The 15,801-nt window shown below is 40.4% G+C and overlaps 1 protein-coding gene across 1 annotated transcript in view; it reads left to right on the top strand.

The window, feature by feature from the left end:
* The first annotated feature begins 4,386 nt into the window (after positions 1–4,386).
* b4galnt3b (beta-1,4-N-acetyl-galactosaminyltransferase 3b) overlaps positions 4,387–15,801 on the top strand; it is a 215,284-nt gene continuing 203,869 nt past the window's right edge. The window contains exon 1 of the mRNA XM_087997275.1: positions 4,387–4,832. Coding sequence (XP_087853401.1) covers positions 4,676–4,832 — 157 coding nt within the window. The 5' untranslated portion in view covers positions 4,387–4,675. The remainder of the gene's footprint in view (positions 4,833–15,801) is intronic.

Raw genomic sequence — 15,801 nt, 5'->3', positions numbered from 1 at the left:
TATTGACTATTTACGGCAATAATGCAATGTCTTCTTAGGTTCAAGGTATAATTTAAAGTCTGACTGTTCTTCACAAGTGCACTTTCAAACAAAAGGCACATAAGCACCGGTGAGAGGGGCTTTATGGAGCTTCTTAAAGAAGAACAAAGAAGTAGAGAGGTAGAGATGTTTTAACAGTAAGTTCTGGAGTTTGTGCATGATAGTTTAAGGCACAGCTATCACTAAAATTCAAGTTGTACAAGTAGATTAGAAGAATCCAGATATTTCAGAGGTTGTAATGTTGGAAAGATTACAAAGATTACAAAGATAGAACACAGAACATACAACATAGAAAAATACAGTGTAGAACAGGCCCTTCGTCCTTGATGTTGCGCCAACCTGTGAACTAATCTAAGGATCCAAGCGTTGTTTAAATCTTCCTAATGTGGCTGAGTTAACTACATTGGCAGGCAGGGCATTCCACACCCTTACCATTCTCTGAGTAAAGAACCTGCCTCTGACATCTGTCTTAAGTCTATCACCCCCTCAGTTTGTAGCTATGCCCCCTCGTACAAGCTGGCGTCATCATCCTAGGAAAAAGACTTCCACTGTCTACCCTATCTAATCCTCTGATCATCTTGTATGACTCTATCAAATCCCTTTTAGCCTTCTTCTCTCTAATGAGAACAGACCCAAATCTCTCAGCCTTTCCCCATAAGACCTTCCCTCCAGACCAGGCAACATCCTGGTAAATCTTCTTTGCATCTTTAGGATTAAGCCATGGAGATAATTGAAAACAAGGGAAAGATTTATAAAACTGAGAGTTGTCAGACTGATATCTCATGACCCAATTATTAACTTATGAACAGCATATACTGGTTAGATATAATCAGGTGTTCTGAGTTTACACAACAAGCAGAGTATGAATAAAAGACTAGTGTTCATAAGGAGCAACAATTTATATTCTGAATGGTGCCTTAGTAGCTGAAGTAATAAATGAACATCCGAGGCCATTCAGCTCCTTGAGTCAGTTCTGTCACTTAATGAAATCATGACTGACCTGTAATCTAATGTCACATAACTACTATTGCCTATATTCTTTCTTAGCTGTGTACCAAAAACATCTATCAATCTCAGATTTACAACTAAGATCGATCTAGCATAATTGTTACTTGCAGAAAAGAATTACAAACTTTCAACACTCTTTGTGTGGAAGTATTTCTTAATTTTACTGAAAGATCTATGCTGGATTTTTAGACTCTGTTCTCTCACCAAGATTCTCCAAACCAGCAGAAATAGTTTCTATGTATCTACCCTATTAGCTCCCAGTTAATATTTTAGAACTATAGATCAAATCACCTCTTAATTTACTAAATTGCAAGGAATACAACCTTCATTTGTGTAATTTCTCTTTATAATTTAATCTTTGAAGGAATGATTATGTCGAAACAAATCAAGGCACCACACACAGCTTGCTGGGAAAGCGGGTTCACTTCTGAAGATGCCAATGAAATGCCAGGACTTCACCTGATGAAGGAACAGCACTCCAAAAGCTAATGATATCAAATAGCCCTGTTTGACTGTAACCTGGTGTCATGTGACTAATGAAATTTAATAGCAAAGACTGTAATGGGCAGGTCACTATTTTAACAGTCAATTGTACATTACAAAACTATTTGTTGTTAGATGCTGGAACTTCAACCTAACTTTGGAATCTGTGAACAAATGCATAACCGTGTTGTGATCAACTGTAGTTTCAAAACCATGATCTCCAATGCTGCACTCCCTCCAAGGTCATTCTTCCTAAAATGTGACGTTCAGTTTGAACTGCTCGTAATTTGGTCTGGGTTTGGTCTAACCAAAGCTTTATATGACTGAACATGACTTTTACTGTCTTGTATCCTAGCCCTCTAGATTTAAAGATTATTATTCCATTAGCCTTTTTGATTATTTTCTCTACTTGCTCATGATATTTTAGCTGAACATTTAAGTCTCCTCGGTTCTACACTGTCTCTAGCATTTCATCATTTAGCAAATGGTCTGTTCTATATTTTTCTGTCAAAAGAGGATGTCTACATTAGTGCATGAATATGTTAATAAATACATTAATTAATTATATCTTAAGCTCCATTTTCTGCAGTTTTATCCATTCATGTAAATTATCAATTAAATTTTAATAGAAACTAAGCAATTATAATATCACTACAAATACACTGGAAGAAAATTACACAAAAATGATAAATCTGGTGATTATAAAAGAGATTTCATATAATGAAGCAATGAGGAAAATTATATCAAATGCAGTGCTCAATGTTTCAGTTCCGGAGGAGACCATGGACCTAATCGTGTGTCTGGAATTCTTGGAAATACAACTGTTCACTTTCATGTTCTGCAAGCTGTATATCTGTCTTATGTGTCACTTCACATACTAATCTGGTCTTCTCACACAGGGTTTGAACTGCAGGGCAATTTGCAAGCTTCAAAGAAGACCATGAACGTTTTGGTGTGGATTCAGACTGATTACAACTCTTGCTTTGGTTCTCCAACACAGACAAACTTGTTTAAAAGTCCTTATACTTCACCTGTTGGATTGCCTTGCCATTGGTGGTCTTATGAAAGAGGTAACTGCTATAATTTGGAAAGTATTCAGCGTATTCCAGACTGTCTCCTTCAATGTACATGGAATCTGAAGTATCTGTCTGAATAGGATGTGAATTGATATATGACTTTTGACTTATCAACACTCAAAGACTGGTTGTGGCTCTTGTATGGAGAATTGAAGAGATCAAGAGTGCCTTGCAAATTGGGTGTACAGTAGACAACAACACTGCAGTCATCTGCAAACTGTAGATTATGTGTAGCTATGGTGGTTAGCTTAATTTTGGCACCAAGAGGACTGGAATTAAAGAGTTTTGTATCTAGAAAGAATTTAATACTGACAGAAGAGGATACATGACCTTTGATGAGTTGAATGGCCACTGTCAGATAAATTGCCAATCATATGGGGGCTATCACGTAGTGTTGCTTGTCACTGGTATAGATTTTGAAAGCATCTATTTCAGATCTGTCACTCAAGATAGTTTCAATCATATCATCATAAAGCAACTGCAGAGTTATTGGGAAGTTTCTTGGATATCCACCCCTTCGAAGCACAAGTCATACAGCCTCAAGATGTAACGGTCAGTTTGATGAAAGCAATGACAGGTCCTCCTGTTGTTCAGGTTTTTTGGATTTGTTTGTCGAGAAGATTGTGCCAAATGTTGTTCTGGAGGTTCTAATGTTACACTGTGTCTCGAAGGGATTTTCTCAGCCACAGGAAGTAAGCAAAATGTGATTAATATGGCTTCAATATAATAATCACCCTTTCCTATCAGAAGAACAAATGCAAAGTACATTGAGACATAACAGATCAAAGGATTTGCACCTCCTGAATTGGGGAACTGGTTGGGTGGAACATTAAGTGATGCCTGCATCAGTCCATCCATGCTTGCTGGATCATTGTCTTGTTTAGTGAGTGCTTAACATCTACCTAACACTAAGACATTGCAAAACTCAAAACTCCAAAAGAAGATCACTATCTCAACTCTAAAATTGGCCAACCACAGAGAGGAATTCCAAGTGAAGATCAAGGATCTGGTGACTGACTTCTAGACGGGTGAACACAGGGAAGCAAAGTTTTTACAGATAGTGGAGAATTTAGAAAAATACAGCTTTTAAAAATTATAACACTGAGCTCTACACTACCATAGTGGTGATTTCAGGTTCGAACGTTGTCGCTTTTGAATGGATGGAGGAGACATCCTCAACATCCCCGCAGCCAACACAGGATCGTAACTAATCATAACTTTTTATTTTTATGGTATTTATATTAACTCAGGATTCCTGATATGTAGATACAAATACAATGTTGCACACTTTTTATATTGGATACCCCAGACCACTGTGAATATTTGAATCACGGAAATTATGTCGGAGTTATTTGGTATAAAGTAGGGAGCGGGGGGGGGGGGGGGGGGGCGTAATACAACTCCAATTATGTCAGAATGATGGATCATTAAAAAAACACTGACAAGGAAATAGATCAACGTAACAATTACTTTCAATTTCGAGGTTTATTGCAACTAATATATTAGTATTGATAAATAATGATAGTTGTTTGAAACAACAAGAAAACAGTCAAAACGTCTGGGATGTGAATTTGGGAGAGTTAGTGTGGTAAACGGGTGATTTTCTCTGAACAGATTGGCTCGATGTTAATTAAAAGTGCTTTAAGCCGGATCATTGAGCATTACCTTTTTAAATGTTGGCGCTGTACATTGAAGGCAGTGCTTTTTAATACCCCCATCCCCCTTCAGGCTGAGGGAAGAAGTGAAGGACGTCGGTCTAATAGAGGGTGGTGTTTGAGATTCGAGAATACTGTCTCTGAAAACCCCTGCCTTTCGAAAGGAAATATTGCACCGTGTGGATGCAGAGGCGGCAGGGAGAGGTGCAGGAAGTCTGAGTGGGGAAGGAGGGGGTGGGGGGAGCTGCTGTGTCTGTCCCTCCCTCTCTCTCCCCATGCGGACCGTCACTTTGTTACAATGAGTTGGAGCTAGGGGTTGAGGCAAGCAGCGCCTCTGCCGCCCGTACAGTAAGGGAACAAAGGCAGCAGGGAGAGCGTGATTAATTTATACAGATTATTTATTTAATATCGAGTATGCACAGGATTATGTTCCTCTTTCCTGTCAAGAAGATTCGGAAACATTTCAACGTGCTGATGTTTGTAGTGATTGTGGGGCTTGGAGTTTGGGCAGCTTACCTGGAGTTCGTAGCTTCGAGTGAGTGGAGAAGAGGCGCCTTCAAGCCCCATCGAGGTAGGGGAGGACCGTAACAACTTCTATTACTATGAACCATAAGTGGCGTTTTGCATTAGCCCTGGGATAGCTACATTTTTTTGTTTGAAAAGTGGTAATTGAAATTGTATGCCAGGGCAAATTCCTTGTGTGGGACTGGCGGTGGTGGGGAATTAACAGGGGTTTCAAACATGTCTATGTTTTCTGTTCAGCGTTTCTTGGCTTGGATTTTACTTTGTTGAGGTAGGTTGGGATGAAGGATCCCAGGCGCCCACGTTGCTGGTAGTTTCTCGCGTCCTGTACAATGGGTAGTGCAGGTGCACTGCTCCCCGTACGCCAGCCGGAGGCGCACCATTCTCTTACTGTCTTCAGGTAAACCTGCGATTTCTTTGAGAGGTCTTTCAACTCTCGTTCGGGAGAATCGCTCCAGAAAATGGGCCTATGGATTTTGACCGGAGCAAAAGAAGAAAAAGGTCTGAGGGCGTTAGCGTGGGGAAAAAAAATGAAGAACACTCTACAGTTTTGTACTGAAGCGAAGGCTCTCCAAAAGTATTTTTCTTTTAAGAACATACTGTGGAAGCTGGGACCCAGAATTAAGTGTCAGGGCAGCATACGTGAAAGAACTAGAGTTCATGCTCCAGGTGGATGACCAGTGAAATAAATCCATAGAGATTGGCATCTGACCACCATTTCACTTTTTGTTAATTGTGGAAGTTAGACCAGAGCCAGCTCTCAGGGTGAACAGAACCTCTGAGACCCCTGTTTGTATCTGTCAGCCAGGGCTCCCTAATTGGACCAGGTTAACAGCCACAATTAGTGAACTCATATTCTATGAGACAAAAACAGAAATTGCTGGAAAAGCTCAGCAGATCTGGCAGCATCCATGGACAGACATCAGCGTTAATGTTTTGGGTTGAGTGACCCTTCCTCAGAACTCTATTCAATGAGGTCCACCTGACTGACCTTGTTATAATCACTGCAACTGGTTTATCAGGTGGTTTTGTATTAGTCTTTCAAGCTCTGACTCTTTAAATACCGTAATTATACTAACCGCAAACATCAGTTGTACTTTCCCTACTCCTTTTCCTTTGAAGCTGGATTGTGCAAAATGCCTCTAACCATCCATCCCACTGATTTTTAAACTTCAGAAATGCTATTTTTAACACTGAGTTATAGTGTATTCTAGTACTTCTTCCAGTTAGTTAATTTGGGTAGTCTCCAAAGCTTAGGGGGTAGGCAGAGTATGTAAACTATTTTTAGAAGTGTTTCATATGTTTAAAGGTCTCCTACATTACGATAGTGACAACAGTTAAAGGCACTTTGTGATGTCTGATGGTCATACAAAGTGCAATATATAATAAGTCTTTTAAAGCCACACTTATGTCATTTGAGTGACTAATTTGTCAAACTAGAAGACTTTATTGTGTTGTCTAGGGCCAATTTCCTCCGTGTGAGAGGTTGTGGGGCTTTGGAATCAGGACAAGACATGCATTTATCTAAAACAGAAAATTCCAAATCAGATAGCAGGCACTCAGTCAGCTGTGGGAGCAACAGGAAGGTTTTACACTTCAGATTTGGATCCTGTAGCTGTTTCTCTCTTAATTAACAAGTAGAATGTTGGTTTCAAGATCTTGACATCTTTAATTACGATAAGTATTTTTAGTATTTCAGCAATCAATAGTTGAAAAGCCTTTAGTGGTAAGCATGGATATAAGTTGTGGTATATTTTATTTTCAAGTTACTTTCATGTTCTGTTACATTTCTGCAGCCTTGGGTTACTTTCAGTCATCAAATGTGTGGAATTTTGTCAGTGGCATGCCGTTCTCCACAGCAGAACTGGAGTGGTTCCCCCTCCCTCTCACTCCCTTCCCCAATTTCCCACATGATTTATAGTTAAAATTTAAAGTGTTAAAGGCATGCGTGCGAGACATCTATAATTCCATGGTGATAAAAGGTTTCCAATGGTGAAATCCACTGTCAGGTGACAATGCTCCTGTCATGGGTGTGCAATCAAAGACCCTGTCTTTCAAACGTGGAGGTTCTACCTCAGGCCACAATTTTCCTGCCCAAACCACATTGACATTAACATAATTCTTGAGAGCACACAGGTGGCATAACTGTTTCCTACAAATAAAATGAATCTTGTAAATATTTCACATTATATTGGCATCATTTGATTCATACCTGCATGATTGTTATTTGTTGAGACTAGCTTAGTTAAATAGTTAAAAATCACACAACACCAGATTATTGTCCAACAGGTTTATTTGGAAGCGCTAGTTTTTGGAGTGCTGCTCCTTCATCAGGTGGTTGTGGAGGTTAAGATGATGCTCACATAGTTTATAGCCAAAGGAGCCGAGTGTCATGGAGATATGATACAGTAAACGATCTTAGATTAAAACTTCCACCTTTTATATTGTGATATGCTGGTTTCTGTTCTTTGAGATGTAAATCCCAGAACTTCTTTTCAATTACATTCTCAAGATAACTCAGCTTTTTCAACAATAGGTGTGAAGTCTGTCTGTGTCCCAATTCTATATCAGACTGACAAACCCTCTGTATAGTTTTTCAGTTTTACACCGATTCATGCAGTTTTTGAGCAAAATAAAATATAATTCTGCAGAAACAAATTCACCTCAAATGTGTGCACATGTAGGAGCGACAGATTGAGTGTGCACATGAGTATGTGAGAGAGAGTGTATCATGCAGTGGGGTCACCTGGAGTGTGAAATGAACCCAAGGTCTCGGTTTAGACCATTCCCATGGGTACCGAACTTTGCTATCAGCCTCTGCTCGGCCACTCTGTGTTGTTGTTTATTCCGTGGGAATGGCCTCAACCGAGACCTTGGGTTCATGTCACACTACAGGTGACCCTACTGCGTGATACACATACACACACACTCACATGCCCACGCAGACTGTCCGTCATACACAAGTTCTCTCTCCTATGCACACACATGCATCCCCCCGCACTCATACCCACACATGCATCTTCTCACACATACCCCATCACACTTAAGTGTGTGTGTAAGTTAGAAATCACACAACACCAGGTTATAGTCCAACAGGTTTATTTGGAAGCACTAGCTTTCGGAGCACTGCTCCTTCCTCAGGTGATTGTGGAGAATAAGCTTGTAAGATACAGAATTTAGCTATAATAGTTAACTGTTAAGTGTACAGGTGCACCTTGTGATTGGCATACATCAATGGTTACAGAGGATGTAGGGGCATTATTGTGGAAGAAATGACATTGCATTCACTTTTATTCAATGCTCATATTAGTGTCCAGTGTTGTACTTTCCATCCTGTGTATTATGACTAATCTTGCAATCTCATTGGCCTCCCTTCTGCATACTGTAAAGGAGATTATCCGCAAATGCTGTCTGTCGGAGTAATTGAAATGTGTTAGGTGGACACAGCTGACACCTAGAGATTCGCAAATGTAGATAGTACTGACACTGTCCTTAGGCTCCAGCTTTTTCTTTATCTTGTCTGCTCACAGTGCACTTCCCACTATATCCAGGACAGCTGTTCCCATGTCACTCCTCCAGGCCCCCGACCACATCTTCTGTTCTATCTTGCATCTCTCTTGCACTGCTCCACACTCCAATCTGTATCCATATTCCTTTCCCCTTCACAGACTTATACTTGCTGGTCCTGAGTCTCCATGTGAGCTGCATTCTCCTGCTTCCTACTCTTGTACAGAATGAAACACAAAACTGCTGATTTCGACTGCCTCCACTGCACAAAGCTTACTAGTGCAAGTCATCTTTAAACAATGTCAATTGGGTGCCACAAGATTTTGGTGTGTGGCAGACTTTTGTCTTGAAGATGGTAAATTATAATTTAAATTTAAAAATTCTTACATAATGGGGCATTGATGCTCAACCTGCTGCAAGTACAAGACTACCTTTATTTTTGCATTTCATCATGGTTGGATTAGATTACTTACAATGTGGAAACAGGCCCTTTGGCCCAACAAGTCCACACCGACCCTCCGAAGAGCAACCCATCCAGACCCATTCCCCTACGTTTACCCCTTCACCTAACACTAACATGGCCAATTCACCTGACCTGCACATTTTTGGACTGTGGGAGGAAACCAGAGCACCCGGAGGAAACCCACGCAGATATGGGGAGAATGTGCAAACTCCACACAGACAGGCAGCAGTGCTAAAAAGAATAGTCATTTATTATCACTTGCACTTCTTACAAAAAAAAGAAAAATGTTTAAGTCATCATACTACAGTGCCTATATTCATAATGAAAGACATTGATAAGCAGAAAAAATTTAAAAATGAAGACAAAGTCCATCTTAGTTCAATTCCTGGATTCAGGAAAAGATAGTACCACTGCAAGACTGACATGTGCTTTCCCATTCTCTTTGCTATCGTTGGCTGTTGTTTCTTCTTCCTGCACTCTTGCCTGCAGTTCCAGAATTCTGTTCCCAATTATTTCTTGCTTTCCCTCTCTTAATGCTGTTCTGAAAACTTATAACTCTGTCATTAATAACTCCTAATGATTCCTTACTCTGTGTCAATTCTTGTCAGGTAGGACGTCTGTTACATCGAGTCATTGGGTCATACAGCACAGAAGAGGCCTACGGCCCATTGAGACTGCACCAATCCATCTACACCAATGCATCTGACTCCAATGTTATGACATTTCAACTGCTCATTCACGTCCTTTTCAAAGATAGTGAAGTTTCCCGCTGCTCCTACCCTACTAGACACTGTGTTCCAGATTCCCATCACTGTCTAGGTAAGGCATTTGGTAAAGTCCCATATAAGAGATTGTTACCTAAGGTAGAAGCCTATGGAACTTAGGGCAAATTATTGAACATGACTAGGAAATAGGTTGAATGATAGGTGGGTACCCGAATTAAAAGCCACTGTATTAGTGCAAATTGTTCTTTAAGGTTTGCTAGTTCAAATTTCTTTCAACAGACAAGCTTGAAGTTAATTCTCTTGAAAGTCTGACATCAGGGTGCTTATAAATGTTTTAGAAAATTATTTCAATGCCTTGAAGCAAATTTTAAGAAGATTTTCCACACTTGTACTTATAATTGCTGTGAATCAAATAATTCTGTTCTGACTGCTACCAGAAATTGTGCCAGTCATAAGCTGACTCTGTTGCTGTCATTCCTGGGAATTGATTCAGGCATTTGCAAATAGCATGGACTTCTTGGCAAACTTGGAGTCCATGGAGTAACTTGATTCCAGTACTTCAGTAAGGCATTTGACAAGGTTTCCCATGGGAGACTGATTAGCAGGGTTAGATCTCATGGAATACAGGGAGACCTGGCCATTTGGATACAGAACTGGCTCAAAGGTAGAAGACAGAGGGTGGTGATGGAGGGTTGTTTTTCAGACTGGAGGCCTGTGACCAGTGGAGTGCCACAAGGATCGGTGCTGGGTCCTATACTTTTTGTCATTTACATAAATGATTTGGATGCGAGCATAAGAGATACAGTTAGTAAGTTTGCAGATGACATTAAAATTGGAGGTGTAGTGGACAGCGAAGAGGGTTATCTCAGATTACAACAGGATCTTGACCAGATGGGTCAATGGGCTGAGAAGTGGCAGATGGAGTTTAATTCAGGTAAATGGGAGGTGCTGCATTTTTGGAAAGCAAATCTTAGCAGGACTTATACACTTAATGGCAAGGTCCTAGGGAGTGTTGCTGAACAAAGAGACCTTGGAAGTGCAGGTTCATAGCTCTTTAAAAGTTGAGTCACAGGTAGATAGGATCGTGAAGAAGGCGTTTGGTATGCTTTCCTTTATTGGTCAGAGTATTGAGTACAGGCGTTGGGAGATCATGTTGCAGCTGTACAGGACATTGGTTAGGCCACTGTTGGAATATTGCGTGCAGTTCTGGTCTCCTTCCTATCGGAAAGATGTTGTGAAACTTGAAAGGGTTCAGAAAAGATTTACAAGGATGTTGCCAGGGTTGGAGAATTTGAGCTATAGGCTGAACAGGCTGGGGCTGTTTTCCCTGGAGCATCGGAGGCTGAGGGGTGACCTTATAGAGGTTTACGAAATTATGAGGGGCATGGATAGGGTAAATAGGCAAATTCTTTTCCCTGGGGTCGGGGAGTCCAGAACTAGAGGGCATAGGTTTATGGTGAGAGGGGAAAGATGTAAAAGAGACCTAAGGGGCAACTTTTTCACACAGAGTGGTACGTGTATGGAATGAGCTGCCAGAGGAAGTGGTGGAGGCTGGTACAATTGCAGCATTTAAGAGGCATTTGAATGGGTATATGAATAGGAAGGGTTTGGAGGGATATGGGCTGGGCGCTGGCAGGTTGGACTAGATTGGGTTGGGGTATCTGGTCGGCATGGACGGGTTGGACCGAAGGGTCTGTTTCCATGCTGTACATCTCTATGACTCTATTGCATGACGATCGACCTCACTACATCCATGTGGCCAAGTACTGGCCTCATCAAACTTTTAACTATCAACTTAAACTCTTTTCAGAAAGCCACTGTACATATTTCATCCTGCATTGCTCGATTTCATCTTGCTGACCTTGATTAAGCTTTTCATTCTTCAGCATCTGCAGTTATGTGTTTTATTTTGGTTGGTGTCCTTTTGGCATAATGCAACAACTTCATCATTTTCATTTTCAGACCTATACTTGTTTTTGTGGTGTGGTGTTTATGTTGTTTTAACTCTGCTCATGCTGCCCCCAGCCGTCAGTCCAGTGGTGAAACTTTACTAATTGTACTAAACATCTAAGTTCCCTTTCTGCCAACTTGAACAATCACCTTTCAAAATAAATGTCATCAACCAGGGTTTTACTATCTTCTGAGTTCCCATAGGTTATTGTCACAGTATCCTTTGGAACATGCAAACAGAAATAGGTCATTCAACCCCTCTGGCCTATTCTACCATGGAAGAAATGAGTGTACTAATAATTTATTGATCACAAAAATGGATTCTCTAATCTGAATGGCATAAAATGGCATTATTTCATTCTGATCAGTGAATGTAACGTAAGCTAAAAATGTTAATGACTTTTGACTATTATCTACTGTCACTGGAGCTGCACTGCTGTCAAACATAACTGATTATATCTGATCCACACCAACACCCATGCATGGTTATTTTGATAGCCGTGATTATTGTTGCTCAGGCCTTTATTCAACAGGCAGTCGTCAGAGTAAATTCCTGTTACCCACAAGCATTATTTTGCTTGTCTTGTTGTGAAACGCCACGTATTACATTTTCATGTAATATATCACTGATGGAGATAAGTGGTTATGAATTCCAGAAAAACTTTATCTAACAAAGAATAAATATCCATTCTTTATGAAATATACATATTTGAACTCTGTCCTTTAGTTGTTTTCATAAGTACTGTCTCGTGTCCTAGTTTAGTTTGAATAACAGCAACTATTAAGCAGTAAGTGAGCTAGAGTTATCCTTTCTTTTCTTCTGCTCCACAAATCTAAATCCTGATGTAGGCTGACTTTATTTCCTTTCAATCAGATCCTTTCACACATTGCAGAGATATTCCAGGTTCCTAGCTTACCTTGGTCTGGTGGCATCTCTCTCAAACCATGAGCAAGAACTGTCCTCTGTGGAGAGGAGCACATCCTCTTTTCACACACTGCAGGTGGTCTTGGCTTGTCCTACTGCTGCCTTTGTTTCCTATTAGTGGTTGAAGTATGACTCCATGAAATCAACTGGCGGCCCCCATACCTCACTATTAGCTAGGACCAGAACCAATGAGCAAACCACTGTTAGCTCGGACCAAGCCCAGATGCACTGCTACATTTCTCTATCTTGATAAGGATCACATTAGAGATTAATCCTGCTTTGATTTATCTTTGTCCCACCACATTAGGGAGCACTATCGCCAGGATGAGTGGAGGGAATGCTTCCAACTGCTCCTGCAATTAAGAGCTCAACACAAAATGGATCCAAATTTAAGAACCTTTTGGGTTGTATGCTTGAATAATCCACACCATGTTGACAGAGGGAAATCGCCATTCCTTCACTGTTGCTGTGTCAAAGTCCTGCAGCTCTGTTGTGTATCTACACCCTAAGGACTGCACAGTTCAACAAAGCAACTCACCACCACCTTTTCAGGGACAATTAGAGATGGTCAATAAATGTTAGCCTGGCCAGCACTGTTCACCTCTGAAAAATGGTTTTTAATGTAACAAATGGTTACATTTGACGAATGGTTTTTTTGGCGTCTGGAAAACTTTGTTTAATAATGTTGTTCTGTGAGAAAATTGTGACCAGGCATCAGCTGTTGTGTACATCATCATTTTGGTTAAATTTGTTTCTTTTTTAAAGCAATCGGTAGCTGAGTCACTTGCAATATAATAACATTTGATATTTATTTTTAAGAATGATTGTTTTAAAATTATTACATTATTTATCCATACTCCCTATTGAATAAGAGCAACATATACACCTGCTAACTAATATTCATCAATTATGTGAGATCTATTGGGAGTATATATTTTCAAGGATGCAAAACGTACTTATGGATAACCACTGCTCAAGATTCATTTATGCTTCAAAATCTGCTTTGAAAAATTATTCAATGAATTGACACTTTTCCCAAAGTTGAATGCTGAGAGACAGCTGTGTTTTCAAAATTAAACCCAGGGTTCTTTGATTCCAAACCGATCGCCAGATTGGGCTCTGAAAACCTGCACCTTTTCCAGGTTAATGGCTTTCTCTGTGTTTGTAAACTTAGTCTTGCAAATATAACTTTAAACAAGCTAAGTTTTTCATGAGAGTTTGACCAGTTTATGACTTAAGCAGAGGGAGGTTTTACTTCTTTCATGGGTCATAGAATTTAATTGCTATGTCAGTGTCCAGGCTCAGCATTTTTGCTCTGCAGATATTAACTATTTGCTTTTCTTGAAAACTACCTTTGCAGAATAATTGGACAAGGTATTCATTCTGCAAGCTCCACTCATTTGCTGATTGATTGTAAAATCCCAATAAAAATTAATCAGGACCCTGATTCGCATAAATCTATTTTTTCGGTAAGATGCAATTGGACTAGGGTGGGGAGGTGGAATTGAGCCCCAAGATTTTTCTTGACATTTTCCTTGACAAATTTTGTGGAAAAGAATGCCATGTACCATTTCTCCCCAGCTATTTTTCAATTGGATTTATGTGATACAATATGGAACTTTGGCAATTTTATTCCCTTGGGTTAAATGGACTAGCTTACCCATAGTGGGTGTTTTGTATTTTCTGGAAATTGAATGTAATCCTTGCTGAAATCACTAGAACCTAGTTTTATTTACAATATTGCAGGCTTGGGCTTGACTGCAATGATTTAATAATCAGTCGACTTTTGCTGTTCAAGCATATCCTTGAAGAAAATTAATTTGCCAAAAAAATAAGTGAGAATCGATTGTCTGGCTATCAAAATGCAATAATGAAATTGTTTTGTTAGGAGGGTCTGGGAAATAAGGCAATGGCAGTTTACGCGGAGATTCCTAAGTTCAGTTTTTATAGTACAGTATTTTTCTTATGATCACGGGGCATGGGTGTCACTGGCTAGGCCATTTCCCATCCCTAATGAAATCAATCACATTGCTGGCAATCTGCAGATCAGGTAAGTTTGACAAATTGAAAACAACCAATGCTGGAGATCACAGTGGGTCAGAGAGAAAGCGAGGACTGCAGCTGCTGGAGATCAGAGTCAAAAAGTGTGGTACTGGAAAACCACAGCAGGTCAGGCAGGATCCGAAGAGCAGGAGAGTTGAGGTTTTGAGCGTACCCCTGCATCCTGATTCCCATGGTGGCTCAGTGCTGCCTCACAGCACCAGGGACCCGGGTTCCATTCCCGCCTCGGGTGACTGTGTGAAGTTTGCGTGGGTTTCCACCGGGTGCTCCGGTTTCCTCCCACAGTCCAAAGATGTGCAGGTTAGGTGAATTGGCCATGCTAAATTGCCCGTAGTGTTAGCTACATTAGTCAGGGGTAAATGTAGAGGAATGGGTCTGGGTGGGTTGCTCTTCGAAGGGTCGGTGTGGTTTTGTTGGGCTGAAGGGAATCTAATCTAAATCTAAACTGATGAAGGGCTTATGTCTGAAATGTTGACTCTCTTGCTCCTCGGATGTTGCCTGACTTGCCCCAGCACCACACTTCACGGTGGGTCAGACAGATGTCTGACCTGCAATGATCTCCAGCATTGTTTTTTTCAGTACAAGTTTCAGCACCTATTTCAATCTGCTCCTAAGGTTGACAGATTTCTTTCCTTAAAACATTAATAAATTGGATGGGTTTTTCCAACAATTGACCATGGTTATACTGTCACTTTTAGGTGAGCTTTTTAATTTCAGATTTTTGTTGAATTCACATTTCATCATCTACCACAGTTGAATTTGAATCTGTATCTTCAGACTGTTAACCTGGGATTGCAGGATTGTGAACATAGTGATGTTACCACTGTGGCTACTACTTGTTAGATGCGAGAGGCAGTGTCAATCTTATGTAAAATTCAACATATGACTTTGGTCAAAATATCCACACTCTGAACATATCAGCAACTGGCTAGTAAAGTCAGAACTTGCCCTGATACAAACCTGCACACTTGTAGAATGATAGAATAGCACAGCATCCGAAGGTGGCTGTGCTGTCCTCCTGGCTATGTACGTCTATGTCCTGTCAAGGTTACTGCCTGACTGGCACATGCTGCATTCCACTGCTCTCTTCCAGTGTAGTGATACAACATCAAAAAAGAGCAGCAAATATACAGGCCAGTTCAAACTTCAACTCACTGAGATTGTGCAGCAGCTGGAGAATTCAAAATATTGTTGGATGTTAGGGATTGGAAGAAGCTTTACAGAGCTTGGGAAGATGCCTAAGAACAAATGTGCAACTGAAAGAAAATCGACCATGTGGTCATAGTTTTAAAATGAGGTTTCAAATTACGCCAGTAAAAACTGCCAGATTAAATTCTGTTTCTTGTGGATCTTTCCAAATCTATTCTTTGCAAGAAGCAACAAAAAA

Source organism: Chiloscyllium plagiosum, unplaced genomic scaffold (genome assembly GCF_037043375.1).
Source record: "Chiloscyllium plagiosum isolate Xiang-an unplaced genomic scaffold, Cpla_swu_hap1 HiC_scaffold_19, whole genome shotgun sequence".
In the NCBI taxonomy this organism is placed as follows: domain Eukaryota; kingdom Metazoa; phylum Chordata; class Chondrichthyes; order Orectolobiformes; family Hemiscylliidae; genus Chiloscyllium; species Chiloscyllium plagiosum.
The sequence above is the reverse complement of the archived record's forward strand: the minus strand, read 5'-3'. Positions and strand labels throughout refer to the sequence as shown.